Here is a 16,993-nt window from a genome sequence, read left to right as displayed (position 1 = left end):
TTGACAGCTGCTGTATAGCAAGATGAAGTGCAGAAATCATATGTAAGAAAGCTAGAACAAATGTCTAAAGAATTCACTGGAGCAATTTAATGTGATTTTATATTGTGACCAGTCTAGTACAGCCATAAGGTATATGACAAAAGAAATTAATGGAACTGCTGTAAGGAATACAGAGGTCTTTCTTGAGTAGACTTAAGGTAAAACTAGATTCTAATAAGCAACACTGTAAATGGCAACTGATATTTTGAATGGAAGCTACGAATGCTGAACAAATGACAAATTCTGATCAAAAGGAAGATTTCACAAGTGCTTCTAAGCAATGAGCTCTTGCTCCATAATGATCTTTATAGCAATATTTACAGATCATTATTTCACAAAATTAAGTACAACTTATACTTATAATTTGTACTTATCTTCTATACATAGTACATATCTTCACATGGATTCCTTTCACTTATCTTTAATGAGCTAACACATCAGAGGTTGGTGGCGACTAGCAATCTGAGTCTTTATTGGTATCTTGAGAATGATTTGGTTTTGAGAGTTACATATCATTTCACAACAGTAAAGAGCACCCTGAAGAATGGCTTTCACTGAACCCTTGATCCCCAACCTGAGAACATCAATGGTTAAAACTTAAAACTTTTATTTAAACATCAATTAGAGATTTTTTTTAATGACTCAGGAGTTAAGGGTAACAAAACTGTCCTGACTATTAACTTTCTCTACTTCCCTTCTTAGTAGTCAGTTTTGTTTTTTCAAATGTGTAGGGGGTGGGGATGAGGAGAAGCCTCAACATGAGACAGTAAAGATGACCAAGAAAGAGAAGCAGTGACACTAGTAAACATGAAGAATGGCAATCAAAATCTAGGATTCAAGTGATATTTTTGAGAGCTTTAATTTTTGAAAAGCATTGCAGAGGCCCTACTTGTGAGTCTTTATGCTGCATTAGACTTCCTATTTCTCCTGCTTTTTCCTCAAGAGGAAACTGAAAAAACCTACAGAGTATACTTGGACTCTTGCATCTTAAGGGATTTCAATAAATAGTTGATAATGATGGAGGGAGGGGAGGAAGGAAAGCACACAAAGACACGAATACTGCCCTAGAGGAGTTCATATGAAAATGTGTGCTTTTATGTTCTCCTTGATAAAAATATCTAAAACCTTTCTTGCCAAAAATAAAAAGTAATGGTAACATTAAAAATCTAATGTAATACTGAATAAATGCCTCATAAGGTATAATTCAATTCTCTTCCAGCAATGGCTTCTAAGAGAAAATCTTTTTATTTCAGTGGAATTCAACCTCCTCATTTTCAACCTATATAGTTTTTCTGACTATTGATTCATTGTGATTTTCTTAGTAGAAAAAAAGACTTTTGGTTCATTACGTCCAGCTCCCCACCTAACAATAAAAACCAGCAGACAAAAGTATATAGTCAGAATCTTTTAGCAAATAATCTATTCTACTCCAAGTAGAATGGTCATATTTTTTTCACCTGTAAGACAAAAGCTTTCCAGTTGAAATTTCTATTTCCTATAGCTAAAGAGAAATGAAACCCCTATTAAAATACAACTGTAATATAGTCAAAGAAACAACCATTCACCTTTCTTAAATAAAATTTGTTTTCAGGAAAATCCCAGGAATAGAGTGACTTTTCATCTCATCACAATTTGGGGTTTGAATATTACAATACAGGCTTTAAGTACTAAGAATATGCCCCTATGTCTTTGATGCAAGTTATCTGAGTGATAGCATTTATTAGAAGCCAATCTGTCCCTGTGCTAGTGACCATAATACCAGTATCAAAACTTACAAATCAGGAAACAAGTTCACTCAAACCTGAGAATGGTTTATAACATAATACCAGAAACAGTGCAAGCCCAAAAAACCAAAATTTCAAAATATCTGGTACCAGTATAGCACCAGGGTACTGGCGCAGGACTCACTAAAATACATTTTAGAAGTGCTCCATGAATTTACCTAAGTTCTCTCAATGGATCTTTGGCTACAACTGAGTATGGTTAGCGAGATATTCCTGACGAGTACTCTCTCTTTGGATTCATTTATGATACATTCACCAATGAAAGGCCTAATTCAGCTAGAACCGTATTCCAAAAAAAAAAAAAAAAACAAAAATACATACATTCCACAACCCAGCAATTTCAACACTTCCTGCGCTGCAGGAAGCCCTTTACTCTTAAGAGCTGTTTATTAAATAGCCCAGTAACTCAGTCATCATTTGTCCCATATCACCATTTTGCACATAAGCCAAAATAGCAAGAGACATACACCACTCTTAAGGCAGACACTGAAATGCCTGCACTTGAAGTGGTCTTTTAAGAAAAAACTTTCTAAAGCTTTTCGTAAGATGAAGGAACACAGTATTCATGAGTGACAATTAAGCTAGCTAACATTGTACCATACTGTGAAATGGTCCCAAAATAAAATCTATCCAGTTGTCTTCACGTCACAATGAAATGCAGAGGTAGCCATCAAAATACAAAATGAAAGAATTTTTCCCCCAAAATCACAAATTTCCACAAGTACTAATATGTTATAGGTGATATTTACAAAATAACTTCACATTTAGATATGATATATATATATATGTAATCCCAAGACAGAATGCAAAAATGAGATACCTACCATGAAATACCTGATATTGGCATTTTTAAATTAGAAATCACTACGTAAATTACTATATTATTCTGAACTCAGAATTCTCTTTCTCATAACCTTTCACCTCCCTTGCTTGTTGTGGTACATTCCACAATAAAAGCCATTTATCAATATTTTCCATTTAAAAATGAAATAAAGCCTCAAAATCACAAAGGCATATAACCAGCTAGGAAAAGGCCACTCCCTGCTCTTCATCATCAAATATTTATTCAATTGTATGGGTGTACATGACAATGTGCTCGGCACTGTACAAAATTAATCTGAAGATACAGTCCCTAACCCTCAAAATCATATATAAAAGCAAGATAGTTCTGCTGCTCCAGGGGCACAAATACTATCAACCCACTCCATTTTGGCAATTTTGCTCAGATATGTCTATCTTTAGTTACCTCCATAAATTACAGACATGCATAGCTAGAGCAAATATGTGTGAGTTAGGTTGTTAAGATGCTCAAAAATGCTATCCTCCCAATACAATGAGCTGAAGGTCTCGGGCATAAAACTAATGACAATGCCTCCCTTTCTTGGACATCTTTTACTCCTTTTCCATTCCCCCATCCTGTTTTTATGTAAATTAATTAAGAAGCTGGTGGAAACAAAAAAGTTAGAAGAAATAAGGAGAAGTTATAGACAGGTATTATAAAAAGGAAAGAAAGCATTTTGAGGTCAAGATGGACATAGGGAATGTTTGGATGAGGAAATGGACAAGTACTTTATGCAACATCCTAATATATACCTTGTACACGATGAATGGACTTAGATCACAGCCTTCATTAAACAGTTCTTCCTGATCCTGGTTTTTTTCTTTCCATCCCAGTTTTTTCAGTTTTTAAAGATTTGAAGGAGACTAGGAAAGTTCCCAGAAGCTGACCCCACTCATTGTATGTGTATGTTAGTTGCCATCATCTGATTTACAATCTTTACAATTAATGCTTTATCTCAAAAAAGTTTCAATGATTTAGAATTAAGGGTCTTGAATATATAAGGTAACACTTATTGTCATTTTCCAGATACTTTCATAGTCTTTGAACTTTCAGGGAGCAAATAAGTCTATTTAGTATATTTAATAGAATTACTGCCATCAGATTTGGTAGTAGAAGAGCTCATCCAAGGTCAAGCTTCCTAAAAAGACATTCTCTACATCCCCAAATATGGTCATGAAGTCACCAGGCCTGTATCTATGGCTACAATAACTGCAAGGAAATTTCTTCTACCATCCTATAATCTTAAATTATGGTGAAGCTACAGGATTCTTCACTTAATATATATTTAACCTCTGTAAAACTCAGAAGTCTGAGGAAAACACATACTTGTTTTAGGATTAATATAAACAATAATATAATTCTAAAGAATCTGAATTTACTTCTTAACAATAAAATCAAATTAGTTCAACCAAAAATCAACTCCCTATGAACAGGTAAACTAAAAACTTAATGTTAGCAATTTGTTTTTTCCTCAGAGATTTTGTTCATTATATAAAAGACAAAACAATGAGTTGATAAAAACTGCTTATTGTGCATTAACAGAGTATATGTAAAAGATCCTATAACACGTACCCTTCCATAAGGTAATATTCTCTTTGTGTTACATTGTATAATAAATCTGCTTTTTCAATTTCCCCTCTCTCATCTTACTTAGAGTAGAAGATATATCAGACAACTGAAATCTTTAAGCAAAACCTTTATGCTTCCAAAATAACCAAGAAACTGAGCATATACAGTAGTCAGTACCAAGTCTAAATTCAGGAAAATAAGTTTTTAGTAACTTCCCGTTTGTAATAACTCTTCCTCTACAATTAAAAAATACATAAAAAGTTATATTTCTTTTATAAATGCTTCTGGCACAAATTTGTAGGTCTCTCCACAGACCTTATCTGAAGGCCCTGGGCTCAAAAACAGAATTAATGAAAATCTTAAACTCCGAGAAGCAGTGGCATAAGCCAGAAAGAAATGGGAAGAACTATTCTCTTAATTATTTCTCTTGAGTTTCTTAACCTTTCTTAATTTGCTAGATTGCTGCAGCTTCCTTACAACTCATTTTTGTTATGTTAGACTTTGTAAAAAATATATTTTGCCTTTTCTGATCCTAAACACAAATCCTGTTCCAGCATTATTTGCTTGTTTTCCACATGACCCAACTAAGAAAGTTTTGCACCTCTTTCCTGTCCTCCTTCTGCCTGCTCTACATCTTTAGAATAACTCTGTATCAGATCAGCTGAGGGAAGCCTGTGGGAAAAGATTATCAGAGAAAGGAAATTCCAAAAATCAAGCTATCCCTAAAGACTAGGCTCTTTCCCAAAGAATGTATAGCAAGTAGTAAAAGAATAAAGAGAAAGGCAAGATTACATCTGAGAGAAGAGCAGTATCGAGGAAGTTCCTCCAAGTTTCAGGGAATCCTCATATATTACTGCTACTGTTTCACTGACTAAAAATTAAGAACTTGAAAGTATTTTGGAGTACATTTAGTGAGTAGGAATGTATGAAGCACCTTCAAAAATTAAACATACAGGTTCAATAATATTCAACCAGCTAAATTAACTTAGAAACATAATACTAACTTTAAATTTGAGTCCCTAAAAAGATGTGCATTTGTTAATCATACCTGCAAGTAGATTTTTCCACATGTAGATTTGCTTTTAAATTAACAAAAAAAATTATTAAGAGTTTAAAAACGAAGCTAACAGAGGGATACAGTTTAAGTACAGCTGCCCATAGTAACTGAATAAAGTGGATAATAAGCATTTATGGTTCAACCAATGCACCTTTTTTGAAGCACATTTAGCTGAAGTGACTTCGAGTCTGGTTTATTTCCATCACATACAGTACATTTGTCCAAACAAAGAATGTACATTCAATATAGAACATTTCCAGCAACAGTTACAGTCTTTCTAGTTTCCTTTCACAGTATATTTTAGTGCAAAGCACTAGGAAGGCTAAATGTTTTTCTATCTGTAGAAGCATTTAATTCTTATGACCTTGTGATCTTCAACATTTTTAGATTTTATACAAAAAGTAAATGGAAATAGGGTCCCTCCTAATTACAGGTACAGAATCTATTATAAAAACATGGTATATTTTCTCTTGAACCTTTTGAAATTAGGATAATTTGACACAAATTTCTAAAAAAAACAAAATGGTTTTTCCTAAAAAGTACAAAATGTTGGTACACAGAAACCTACCAAGAAATTTGTAATGATAGGTTTGCCTTTTTTTCCCTAAAATCCTGATTTATTATAAATTGGAAAAGAATTCATTGGAAAAGAATTCATTATTTTGCAAATCCTATAGCAAAAATCAAATGTTATCTAAAGTGGTCACTTGAAATTTTCTTGAGAAAAAAGTTTTCTTGGTTTCTCTTTTCTTCCTCCCTATGTAGCAATATTTAAAGAAATAAAACTAACACCATAAGAAGTGGTTGTGCATGGATTGTCTGTAAATATAAAATATCAGTGAGATATATACTACCTTCATATTAACATTAGTAAATGTGTTGCCCATTTAAAAAAATAGAAACTGAAAAATTAAGTTGCATCTATCATTAAAGTGCTTATGTATAAAATTTAAAGAAAAAAATAGGGGAATGTTTGATTTTCATAAAAAACCTCAGATGTTTAGAAATTAAAAGTGTTACTATGAACCATGCATGAAAATGAACTGGAACTTTCTCTATGTTATTTTTAGTACAATGAAACTTTCATTACACTAGAAAATCAGTTGGAGATGAACTGATGTGAGGACAGGTACTAATATTCAGCAGACTTAAGTTCCTCTGCTTTAATAGACTGTTCTTTGCATACATTCACTGGAGAAAATTTTGAAATCATGCACACAACCTGGATGACAATCTTGCCAAATCAAATGAAATTGTGATAGAACTTCTTTGTCAAATAACACTACCAGTAGAGATATTCCCTCAGGTTGCTGACTGCCTAAAGCTTCTGGTCTTTAAGGGCAAACAAATTTCGCATTTTTTTGTTTTTAAATACAGTACGATGAGCCTGTAGACCAAATGCACAAGGTAAGACAAACAATGATGTAGGTAGAATAAGGTTAACTTCATAGCTACTTGAAAGTGTTGGAAGAGGCAATGGCCTTAGAAACATGTAGTCAGATGGTTATTAATTTAGTTAGAAAACAGCAGTAACAGTTGAATATTTATGAAAATATTTTTCTTTTTTCTTTATAGTACCATTTGAAGACGTTAGTGGTTCTAACACCAATTTAAAGTCTTTCCACACAAATGAACTCCAAACCTTTCCGTATCACTTGAAGTTATCTGAGGAGAAATGGGAATAAATTAACACCTTTCAGTTTGCCAATAAAACCTTAAAGTTATACAATAGTTAAAGTGAATAATAAATGATAATTTCATTTAAAATTTTCCACATAAACAGAAGGAAAGGTTTGTAACTTTAAGCTTGTACATATAGTTTAAGCTACTCAATAATCAAATTAAGTTATCCATTTTAAAAGCTGAAACCAAAAATTAATTTAATCCTCATCAGAGGCCTCAATTCAAGGGTTGCTCAAGAATTAATGATAAATTCTTTAAATGCAAGTGCATGCAAAAAGAAGTGGAGGATAGGTAATTTATTTTGTTTTTATATTGCATTTTAAAATGTGTTTACTCCAAAACTTTCTTAAAATGTAATGTTTAAAACTTCTCTTTTCTTCCCTGTTAGGAATGTTAACCTACTTCTTACTGTACATATGAAAACAAAGTAAAACAAAAAAAAAAAAACCTTGAGGTAAAATTATTAATTCGATTGAAATAATCACCAAAAAGTTTATTTGAACAAAAGGGGAAAAATGAAAACATTTTGGGACTAACTAAATAATTGTTTTTCCATAGAACAAAACTAAAAAAACAGTAACCAAAAAAACTTACAAAAAAACAAAATTCAAACTTTTGTTTACTAAGTTTTCCCCTTGCCTTGAAACTCTATATTGAAAGTAATTAATAAATGTTTTATTACTGCTAATTATTCTAAATTAATTTAGAGATTTTTCTGTGAAGCACTTTATTCAGCCATCACAAATCAATTTTACAATAATTACAGTGCCTTAAAAGATTTTTCCTATAATTATAGCCTTCACAAATCTTCATTCTATTATCTCTGTAACTTTCCTGCATAAAGTTCATTAGTAGACTAAGTTGCTGAATCAAATCTGTGCAAAGTTAGTAAAACAGAGTTCTTCTACTATAAACATAAGCCAATATAAATGCACATATTTTACAACATTAAAAGAATAGCACTGGCTCCATGCTACCTATATCTATGTTGCATTGTCCTGTAGAAGATAAGCTCTGAAGTTAACTTTTGTTCCCAAGTCAGTGGAATAAAGGTCACTGAAGTAAATGCAATATGTACATTTCTCCTCAGTTCCCACTGCCATCAGATAGGTGGCATATTAGCTGTTAAAATAGAACCTGCTATAAATTATGGCCAAATGATACTTTTTTTAGTTTGAAATGGGGTAAGGGGGAAGCAAAACTCTGTAACTGTTCCTCACCAGACAAGAGCCTTAGATCTTGTACTTCGGCCTTTGGTTTTATTTCCTTCAGGTGAATTAGAAGCATTTGCCTTATGAGTTTTCTTATGATGTTCAAGGTAAGTCTTTTTTGCAAATGCCTTTCCACACTTATTGCATCTGTGAAGAGAAAAGTTTTTTGTGACTTTTACTTCAATGCCAACATCAGCTACTTCATACTTTTTGTTGGGAGAATTAGAAGTTCCATCATGTTTTGAATCGTTTTGCTTCGCTTCATCCCTTGGAGGGCCTCTTTTTGCCACTTTATTTAGAACAAAATCAATGGGCTTTTTTATAGCTCTGATCTCTAAACTGGCTGTTATTTTCCCAAGATAACGTGATGATTTTTTGTGAACCACAGTTATGTGCCTTATTACATCACGTTTCCGACGCGTTTCATAAGTGCAAAGTGGACACTTATAAAATTTAACATAAATGTTATTTCCATCTGTGTGCAATTCAATGTGTTTAGTCAAGTTCTGTTTGGAAGTAAATTGGCGTTTACAAAGTTTACAGTAAAGCTGCTTGAAGTCAAAGCCAGCTGAAAGTTTTGGTTTCCTGGTTTTTTGCTGGCCACCTGCAGCAGAAGGACTCGTTGATTTAGGGCTGTCCGAGTCTTGCTTAACTTTATTTTTCTGTGCTGCCGGTGTGTTCTTTTTCTCATTTGAATGATTTGTTCCCTTTAATTCATTCTGTGGAGAATGGGTAATAGAAGGGGGTGAAGATTCTACAGAATCTGATGGTTCAACTTTTACTTTTATTTCTGTGCTGTTGGCAGTATTATTAGGGCCTTTCTCTCTTTTAGAGTTTGTTCCAGAAAGAGTTATCTTGTGGACAATTTGCATATGTCTTTTAAGCATTATTTGTGAACTATACTTCCTCTTGCAAAGAAGGCATTTGCATGCAGTTAAATTGTATTCAGCCTTTGAAGAAGACTTTTGTTTCCGAGTCTTAAAAGATTTTTTAGGAGAAACAGTATCCAGGAACAAAGGCTGCCCAGGCTTTGTAGCTATATCAGGAGTAATTGAATCCCTCCTCAGTCCTCTATGAACTTCATCAAAATGCCTCCTTACATTCGCTTTTGTAGCAAATGATTTATAACATACCGGACAACTCCTACTCAGTGTTACTAGAACATTCTTATTGCGTCCTTTAGCAGAGGACTGGTTCGGATTCTTTCGTGTTTCAATATACTTCTTTAGTTCTTCCATCTTTTTTTTGTGTACTTTTCTAATGTGCCGACGAACACCACGTCTGGAGTTGAATTCTTTTCTACACAGACAACAAATCAACTGGTGGCCAAAATCAGAATTATCAGAAGTTTCCAAGTCAGTGTGTGATTCCTGAGGCTGTTCATCAGAAGCTGGTATTGCTTCATTCGCAACTGGTTCTGCAGGAGGAGGCTCTACAATTTCTACTTCTGTATCTGGAACTGGAGTTGTTTTAGACTGTTCAATGTTAGGTTCTTGCATCTGAACTTGAGTTTGATCAGGAGAATTACTTGACTCAGTGACCTCAGTTGGATTATTAGTCCTTGAAATATACTGAAACACCGCATTCTGATTAGTTTCTATAGGTTCTAGCCTAATAATATATTCTCGCTTGTCCACGCTTGGATAAATGGCTTCTAGGAGATCATTTATGGCTTGGCTTTGTTTATCATTTACATCAGGAAGGTCTGTTAAAACAAAAACACCATTTTAGGTTTGTTCTAGTTCATATTTTAAAAAACAATATGAACATGTACAAAAATGTTTATTAAATCACCTGGTCCTTTTTATTTTTTATAAGACTCCTCATTATTTTCCAAAAGTACAACCAGTAAATTGAATTCACTTTTGCTTTAATTTAAATTGCCAATTTAACACAAATATGCAACTTTCTAGTAATAGATGCAGCTTTATATAATATTTCTTTCTACTTCTGAGGGTATAATTATACTACTACAAGTTTATATTGATCTGTGGAAGGAGAGGAACATGAAGTTAAGTAACTTGGGCAGAAAGACAAAGCTAGTAAGTGATAAAGGCAAAATTTGAACCCAGGTCTTCCTGGCCCAGCACTATATGCACTATGACATGCTGCTTCCAGCAATTTAAAATTATATAAGCAAAAAAGATCTCTCTGAACAACATAATATAAGTCAAACTATACTTTGTTAGCAATCAGTCAACAAGCATTTAATTACTTACTAAGTGCCAGGCACTATATTAATCTGGAATATTTAAACAGTATTTTTAGAATAGCAAAGATAAATTAACATAATATGACTTGAATGAACTACTATAGAGAATTTTAAAAGAAGTGTTTTAAACGTATAAACTGAAATGGAAAGAGCATCCATTAAGATAATTTAAGATAAAGAAATTCATTTTAATTAAGTGAGATCAAACAACTATGCAGCATACTATGCAAAATGAAAGAAATTTTAAAATTGAGAGAAAATATTAGAGTACACAAACATGTTATGTTATGAATCATGACCATTTATTAGAATCAGTCCTAATCAGTCTAATAAACATAATACATTTCTACTGAACATATGATTAACACACAGCTACTGATGATTATTCCGGAAATGTAGCTAGCTTTGCTTACTTGATGCATGAATTCCACGCTAAACAGTGATAGAATATACTTGTACAAGAATTATCTGTGGGCTATTAGTAATAAGACATTGGTATAGCTTGCTTATAAACACCAGCCACTCTCAAGCCTAGTTATGATTATCAAATCAAAAATAAAAGCTAATCCATAGCACTTACTACAGACTAGGTACTGTGCTAAATGCTTTATAATTATTATCTCATTTGATCCCCAGAATAATCCTGGGAGGTCAATACTATTATTATCCCCATTTTAGAGATGAGGAAACTAAGGCAAACAGAGTTAAGTGACTTGTCCAAGGTCACACAGCTAAATTGTACAATGCTGGTTTTGAACTCAAGTCTTTGGGACTCCAGGTCCAGTGCTCCCTTAACTGCCCCAAAATAAAGCTTGAAAATTCAAATTTTTATTCTTATAGCTATTATTTCCTTCTCTAATATATGCACCTGTATAACAGGTAAGGTGGATAACTGCAAATAAGGTAATATTCCTTCTTTTGGAATGAGTACTGCAAAATAAAAGCACACACTTAATTGGACAGATCCCTAATAATTAATTCTATTCTCTAATCTGACCTAAAGATATATTACCTCACCATTAATAAAAATAACAACTAAAAGAAATCCAAGTACTAAGTGCCTTTTAATTTAAAAGGAAACTAATTTACTTTGGTCATCTTTAAAATCATATCTTAGGAATTAAAAACAATAAAGTAGACATAGCCCAAACAATAAGAGAAGTTTCCAGTCTGAGAAATTCCCCTTTGCATATTCTCCTCTCTAGCTGATCTCAGGTACTCAATATATCCCAAACTGGTCTCACTGTATTGCTTCCTTCCTTTGTTCCCACCATGTCCCTTGTCTGAAAGGAATTCCATCTTCTCCAACATTCAGCTATTGAAATCCCCCCCAATCTGAGACGGTCCAGCATGACTGCCACTTCTTTCATGACACCTTTCCTGACCTAAAGTAGTATTTTCCTCTTCAGTTATATCATTAAATTTATATTCTATTTACTACATTTCTAACTTGCCTTATGATCACTTGTCTTACACCCCTAACCAGAATGCAAATTAGTTGATATCAGGGATGAAAAGCTGTCTTCATCACTGCATGAACTTAATATTCCTTGAAGTTGTTTTTCTCTATGGCCTACAGGACACTTTAAATCTGGGTAAAATGAATCAGTTAACATTTATTAAGCACTTAATACATGTAAGCCACTATGCTAAGCACTGAGAAAGGGAAAAATGGTCCTTTCCATCAAGTAGTTGGCACTTTAATGGAGAAAATGTAAAGAATTATGCAAACACATGACACAGTGGAACCCCATGACAATGGAACCAATCTACTGGAGAAGACAAGAGGAGATGGGATCAAGGATGTACACAGAAAGACTAGTCTTGGCAAGAAGAATGACCTCTTTATCAGAGGCTAAAGCAGACATAGTGAAGAATGATGAAATGAGAAGAAGGGGAGAAGAGAGCTCTTGACAAATTACCTCACTTTTTTTCAACAAAATATAAGGTAAGGTCCTCAGCTAAGACAGTAGAGAGAGGAATACCATGGAATGGCTTAAGGAGAGACAAGAAGACTAGGAACAAGTACTGTGGTGAGTGGGGCAGAGGACCAATTAATAGGAGTAATGTCTTGCTGCAGTGAATGTCCAGTTGAAATTAGGTAACATAACCTGCAATTAATATTTCCTCCAGCTCTGTTAAGAAGTACATGAATAGGAAAGAAGGAAGCAGTTGGTAGAAATAATCCAGGGTTGAATTTTGGCAAGGTATGATTAGTGATGGGACAAGTGATTCAAGAGAAGATGTTAGTATGAGTTGACTCGGCTTATTAAAGGGTCACTATTGGAAAAGGAGGAGGATATACAGCCAGTGCAGGAGTGATGGACTTAGAAACTTATTTAGAGCTAAAGAGACTAGAGGTTCCAATGAGGAAAAAGAAAGATATATGGAAAGACTAATAAAAGAGTATGATCAGATAAAGTAATTTTGGTGTTCATGACCATGGAAGTAGGATATTTTAAGTGATGGCAAGATCCACAGTATGACTTCTTCTGTGTATAGCTAATGCAGAATAGTGTGGTATGTCATGGAAAATGAGTAGAATTAAAACCTGAGAAGTTAGAGTACTTGAAGGAATAGCAATATGCATGTGCTTTTTTCATTTGGTTCACTCACAACACACAAGATTAAAAAATAATTCAGTAAACTGTTAATGTGGTAACCTTTATATCAAACAACTTTTTCTAAGTTCAATACATTGAAGATCCACAAAGTAATAAATTTCAGAATATTAAATAATGAAAATTACCTTCCAAGTTAATTATTAATAAAACATTTAAAAGAACTTATATTAATTCTTTAAAGCACAAACTAATACTGCTACAGATCTTTACTCAATTCTGAGAAATTCATAGATTTAGTCAATTAAAAAGCCAATCACTGAAAAATTGATTTTTCTCTAAGTTTACATACTTGTAAATTAATCCATAGTAATCTGATTTTTGTAATTATGCTACCCATCATCTGGCAAGTACAACTACAAGCAAAAATCGTGAATTTTATACACAGACTAAAATCTTTAAACAAAGATTTATAAAAAATTAGTTGCTTCAAATCAAGGTACGCATTTCTTACCGTTCCCATTAAATAAAACAAAAAATCATACAAACACAAGAGAAAGCAAAACCAAAATCTAAGGAAAGAATACATTTTAGGTGACAAGTTTTCTCCTAGATCCAGGAACCCCTTTTTCCCTTTCCTTGGCTCAATTCCCATTCATTCATCACTTAGTTGCTATTATTTTTACGTCCCTCTTGTAAAGGGATTCTAGGTGAATCATCTTATATAAAAGATGAGTGAAAAGAGAAGAGCAATTTTAAAAAGTCTTTAAAGTAGCATTAAAAAAGAAAAATAAATCCTGAAACCAAACTCCATTTAGGCAACACACACACACACACACACACACACACACACACACACACACACACACACACTCTGTCATATATAAAATCTTAATGCAAATATATTTGAAGGGCAGCATAAAGAAGAAGCAGAGAGCCAGAATTAGAATCTAGAAGATCTATGATGGAATCCTGCCTCCAATATATACTAGCTATGCCAAGACAAACACATCATTTAACCCTGTGAGTGCCTCAGGCAACTTTGAAAAGACTAAATTACAGATGAGCTGCTGATTTGCACCAATGGAAAAAATTTCCACACAGCGCTTTTTAGAAAAAAATCAAGGGAAGACTACTAATTGAAAAGGACTGACCTGATAATTGGGGAAAAATAAACTGAGAGAGCAATTTTATTTTATTCTTCATAGTTGCAGAAATTATTTTTAACTTTGAGCTAATAATGTTTTAATGTACAAAACTACAGGTATGAACAATTCTAAAATGCATAAATGAAGATTTTAGTGAAAGAAACTTACTGTCATCCATCTGGAGACTTGGAGGGCAGTAGAATTTTTTATGAGTAATTAAATTTGGTAATCCTCTGAAGAGACTGCGACATAATTTACACTCAAAAATTGTGTCCACATCTCTTAATAAAATGTGTTTTAGTTGTTTAGTTCCTGAGGGAAGAAAGAAAAATGAAATTTAAATGCATACCTCAAAACTAGGTAAGAAATAATGATAAATAAAAAATAAAGTGCTACATGAAATCAAAAACAAATACAGACACAATATCATGAGGGCCCCATTGTCTAAGCCCTAAGCAAGCCTATGTTCTTCATTCAGTTATATGAATGGCTTCTAAAAATAAAGGCTCCTTTCCTGGTTACCTATGTGCCAGGAGGTACCAAGAGGCTCTAAGATATCAGAGAATACATCATACAAATGCTGTATCAAAAAGGAAGAACCATACAACTCAGGTGCTTGTTGTTATTTTTTTTAATCAGAGTAAATTAGGGTAACAAAGGTGAGCCTTCCCTCAGCCCCTGACAATTTGGTTCTACAGTTCTTGGAACAGACAAGTTGATAGATAACTTTGATGTGAAATCCTGAACAAATTTGTGAACTCAGCTCCCTCAATATAAAAATGCAGACAATACTGACCTACTTTGCACAGACGCTATAGGAGAAAACTACAATTGCCCTGATGTACTACATCTAGGGTCTAAGTGTTAAAATATTTCCAATTCTAGACAAGGAAGCATTTCTATGGCTACATTTTCAAAGATATCAATGGAATATATTTTTGCTATATTTCACATAGAACTTATATTTCTCATAGAACAAATCACAAAGGCTACGAATACTTATAACTGCATTAAAAATACTCCAACACTGACATTATTATCAAAATGCTTTAAAATCACTAGTCATTAATTAAAATGTCATTACAAATGGATGATCAGTAACATCTCTATTATTAGTAGCACTGTCTAATGTTAAAAGACCTAGTACAGTAAAATAAGTGTGTTTGAACTGGAAAGATGTCATTAATAATCATCTTATCCAAGAGTTCTTAACCTTTATGTTGTCATGGACTATTTTTGCGGTCTGGTGAAGGCTATGGACCCCTTCTCAGAACAATGTTCTTACATAAAATACATAAGATTACAAAGGAAATCAATCCTATTGGAATTACTTATCAAAACATTTTTTTTCAAGTTAAGATCTCCTGCTTTAATCCTAATTCCTTTTTATATAGATGAAGCAAGTGAGGCCCAGGAAAGTTAGGGTCAAACAATTAGATAGTAACATAGTAAGTAGTATAATTCAGACCTCTGATTCCCAGTCTGATTTGTTTTTTAAAAATCAAGAGATTCAGGTTTATGTCTTAATTCCAGCATAAACTAGTAGAATGACCTAAGAAGCCATGTGATCACTATGCATTAATTTACTTATCTATAAATAAGGAAAACAAAACACACACCTCTTATATAACTCAAAGGGACTCTATGGGTATAAATAAAAATACAAGAGAAATGCTTTGAGTTCTTCAGACAAAGATATTACATAATAATAGAAAACTAAGGCCCAAGAAAGATAAACCAGAAAAGATCTCCCTAACTACAAATTCTTTGCTTGCTCTTTTGTTAGACTATCACTCTATGAACTCTGAAGTATAAATTTAGAAAGAATATTTCAAACTCCTAATTTATGGCTAAACTTGACCACATATATTCTTTACCCTGATATATAACTGCCCAGCAACGCATGTGGTGAAGAGACAGCATTGGAGACCATAAAAACTACTCTGGTGCTGTTTCCTTGGCTGAACGTCTTTGGCTTCCCTCTCTGACTCATCCTAACAACAATCAAAAATGTTTTCTCAGGTTATGCAGCTGAGGACCAAGAGGATTCCTCCAGTAAGAAGGGAATTATATCACATTCCCAACTCAAAACTGAAAACAAGATTAGACTTGTAGAACAAATCAAAAAGTTTGATCTGATTTTTTTTTTTACTAAGGAGATTTTAAAAGTATATAAAACTTTTAAAATTATATAATTATAAGCCAGAATCAGGATCGACAAGAATAAAAAATGGCAAATAATGTAAACTGAAAAACAAAAGAATGATTTAACATATCTACAAAAAATATGAAAAGAAACTAGGGGAATATTAATTTATGCAAAGAAATTACTATATCCCTAGGGGGAAAATTTCTCTCACTTCACCTTAGGATAATCTTAAGTTTAGCAAAGAATTAAAATTCAAGCTTTTATTTGACTCAACTTTAGAACTTATACATCTAAAACAATGTATTTCATAACAAGAAACAAACATCTGTACTTTCTAATGTTTTTATTATACTCATTATTAAATAGAAAATTAGTCAAACAGGATGTTTTCTGATTTTATTACTTGTTACTTTACTGGGCAAACTGGAATTCTGAAGACAACTTTTAAAAATTATCTACGCTGAACTGTACATTTTGGTATGACCTGATTTGAAGTATTTTGTTAACTTTAAAGCACTATAGAAAATATGCTATTTTTCAAGTAAAGAAACAGTTGCTATTATTCAGTTCACCATGAAAATTGAAAATATATGCACACACACATAGTGACTATAAATATATATAAATATATATTAATTATATATGCTATGTATTATATATTCATACACATACATATTTATGAATTTCTAGTCCCTTAGTTGGTGGCAGTCATCTCAGTTAACTGTCTTTCAGGATATAA

General features: G+C 32.9%; 1 protein-coding gene across 4 annotated transcripts in view; it reads right to left on the bottom strand.

Annotated features, from left to right (window-relative positions):
* Positions 1-5,462: 5,462 nt before the first annotated feature.
* ZNF800 (zinc finger protein 800) overlaps positions 5,463-16,993 on the bottom strand; it is a 31,525-nt gene continuing 19,994 nt past the window's right edge. For 3 of the 4 annotated variants that reach the window (XM_072652834.1, XM_072652835.1, XM_072652837.1), the window contains 2 exons: positions 14,274-14,417; positions 7,255-9,889 (listed from right to left, as the gene is read on the bottom strand). In XM_072652834.1, the coding sequence (XP_072508935.1) occupies positions 8,190-9,889; positions 14,274-14,417 (1,844 nt within the window). In that variant the 3' untranslated portion in view covers positions 7,255-8,189. Of the gene's footprint in view, positions 6,956-7,254; positions 9,890-14,273; positions 14,418-16,993 lie in introns of those variants that run through there. The other variant, XM_072652836.1, reaches the window with a different exon arrangement.

This window comes from Notamacropus eugenii, chromosome 3 (genome assembly GCF_028372415.1).
Source record: "Notamacropus eugenii isolate mMacEug1 chromosome 3, mMacEug1.pri_v2, whole genome shotgun sequence".
Classification (NCBI taxonomy): domain Eukaryota; kingdom Metazoa; phylum Chordata; class Mammalia; order Diprotodontia; family Macropodidae; genus Notamacropus; species Notamacropus eugenii.
Note: the sequence above shows the minus strand (reverse complement) of the source record. Positions and strands in the feature narration are given on the sequence as shown.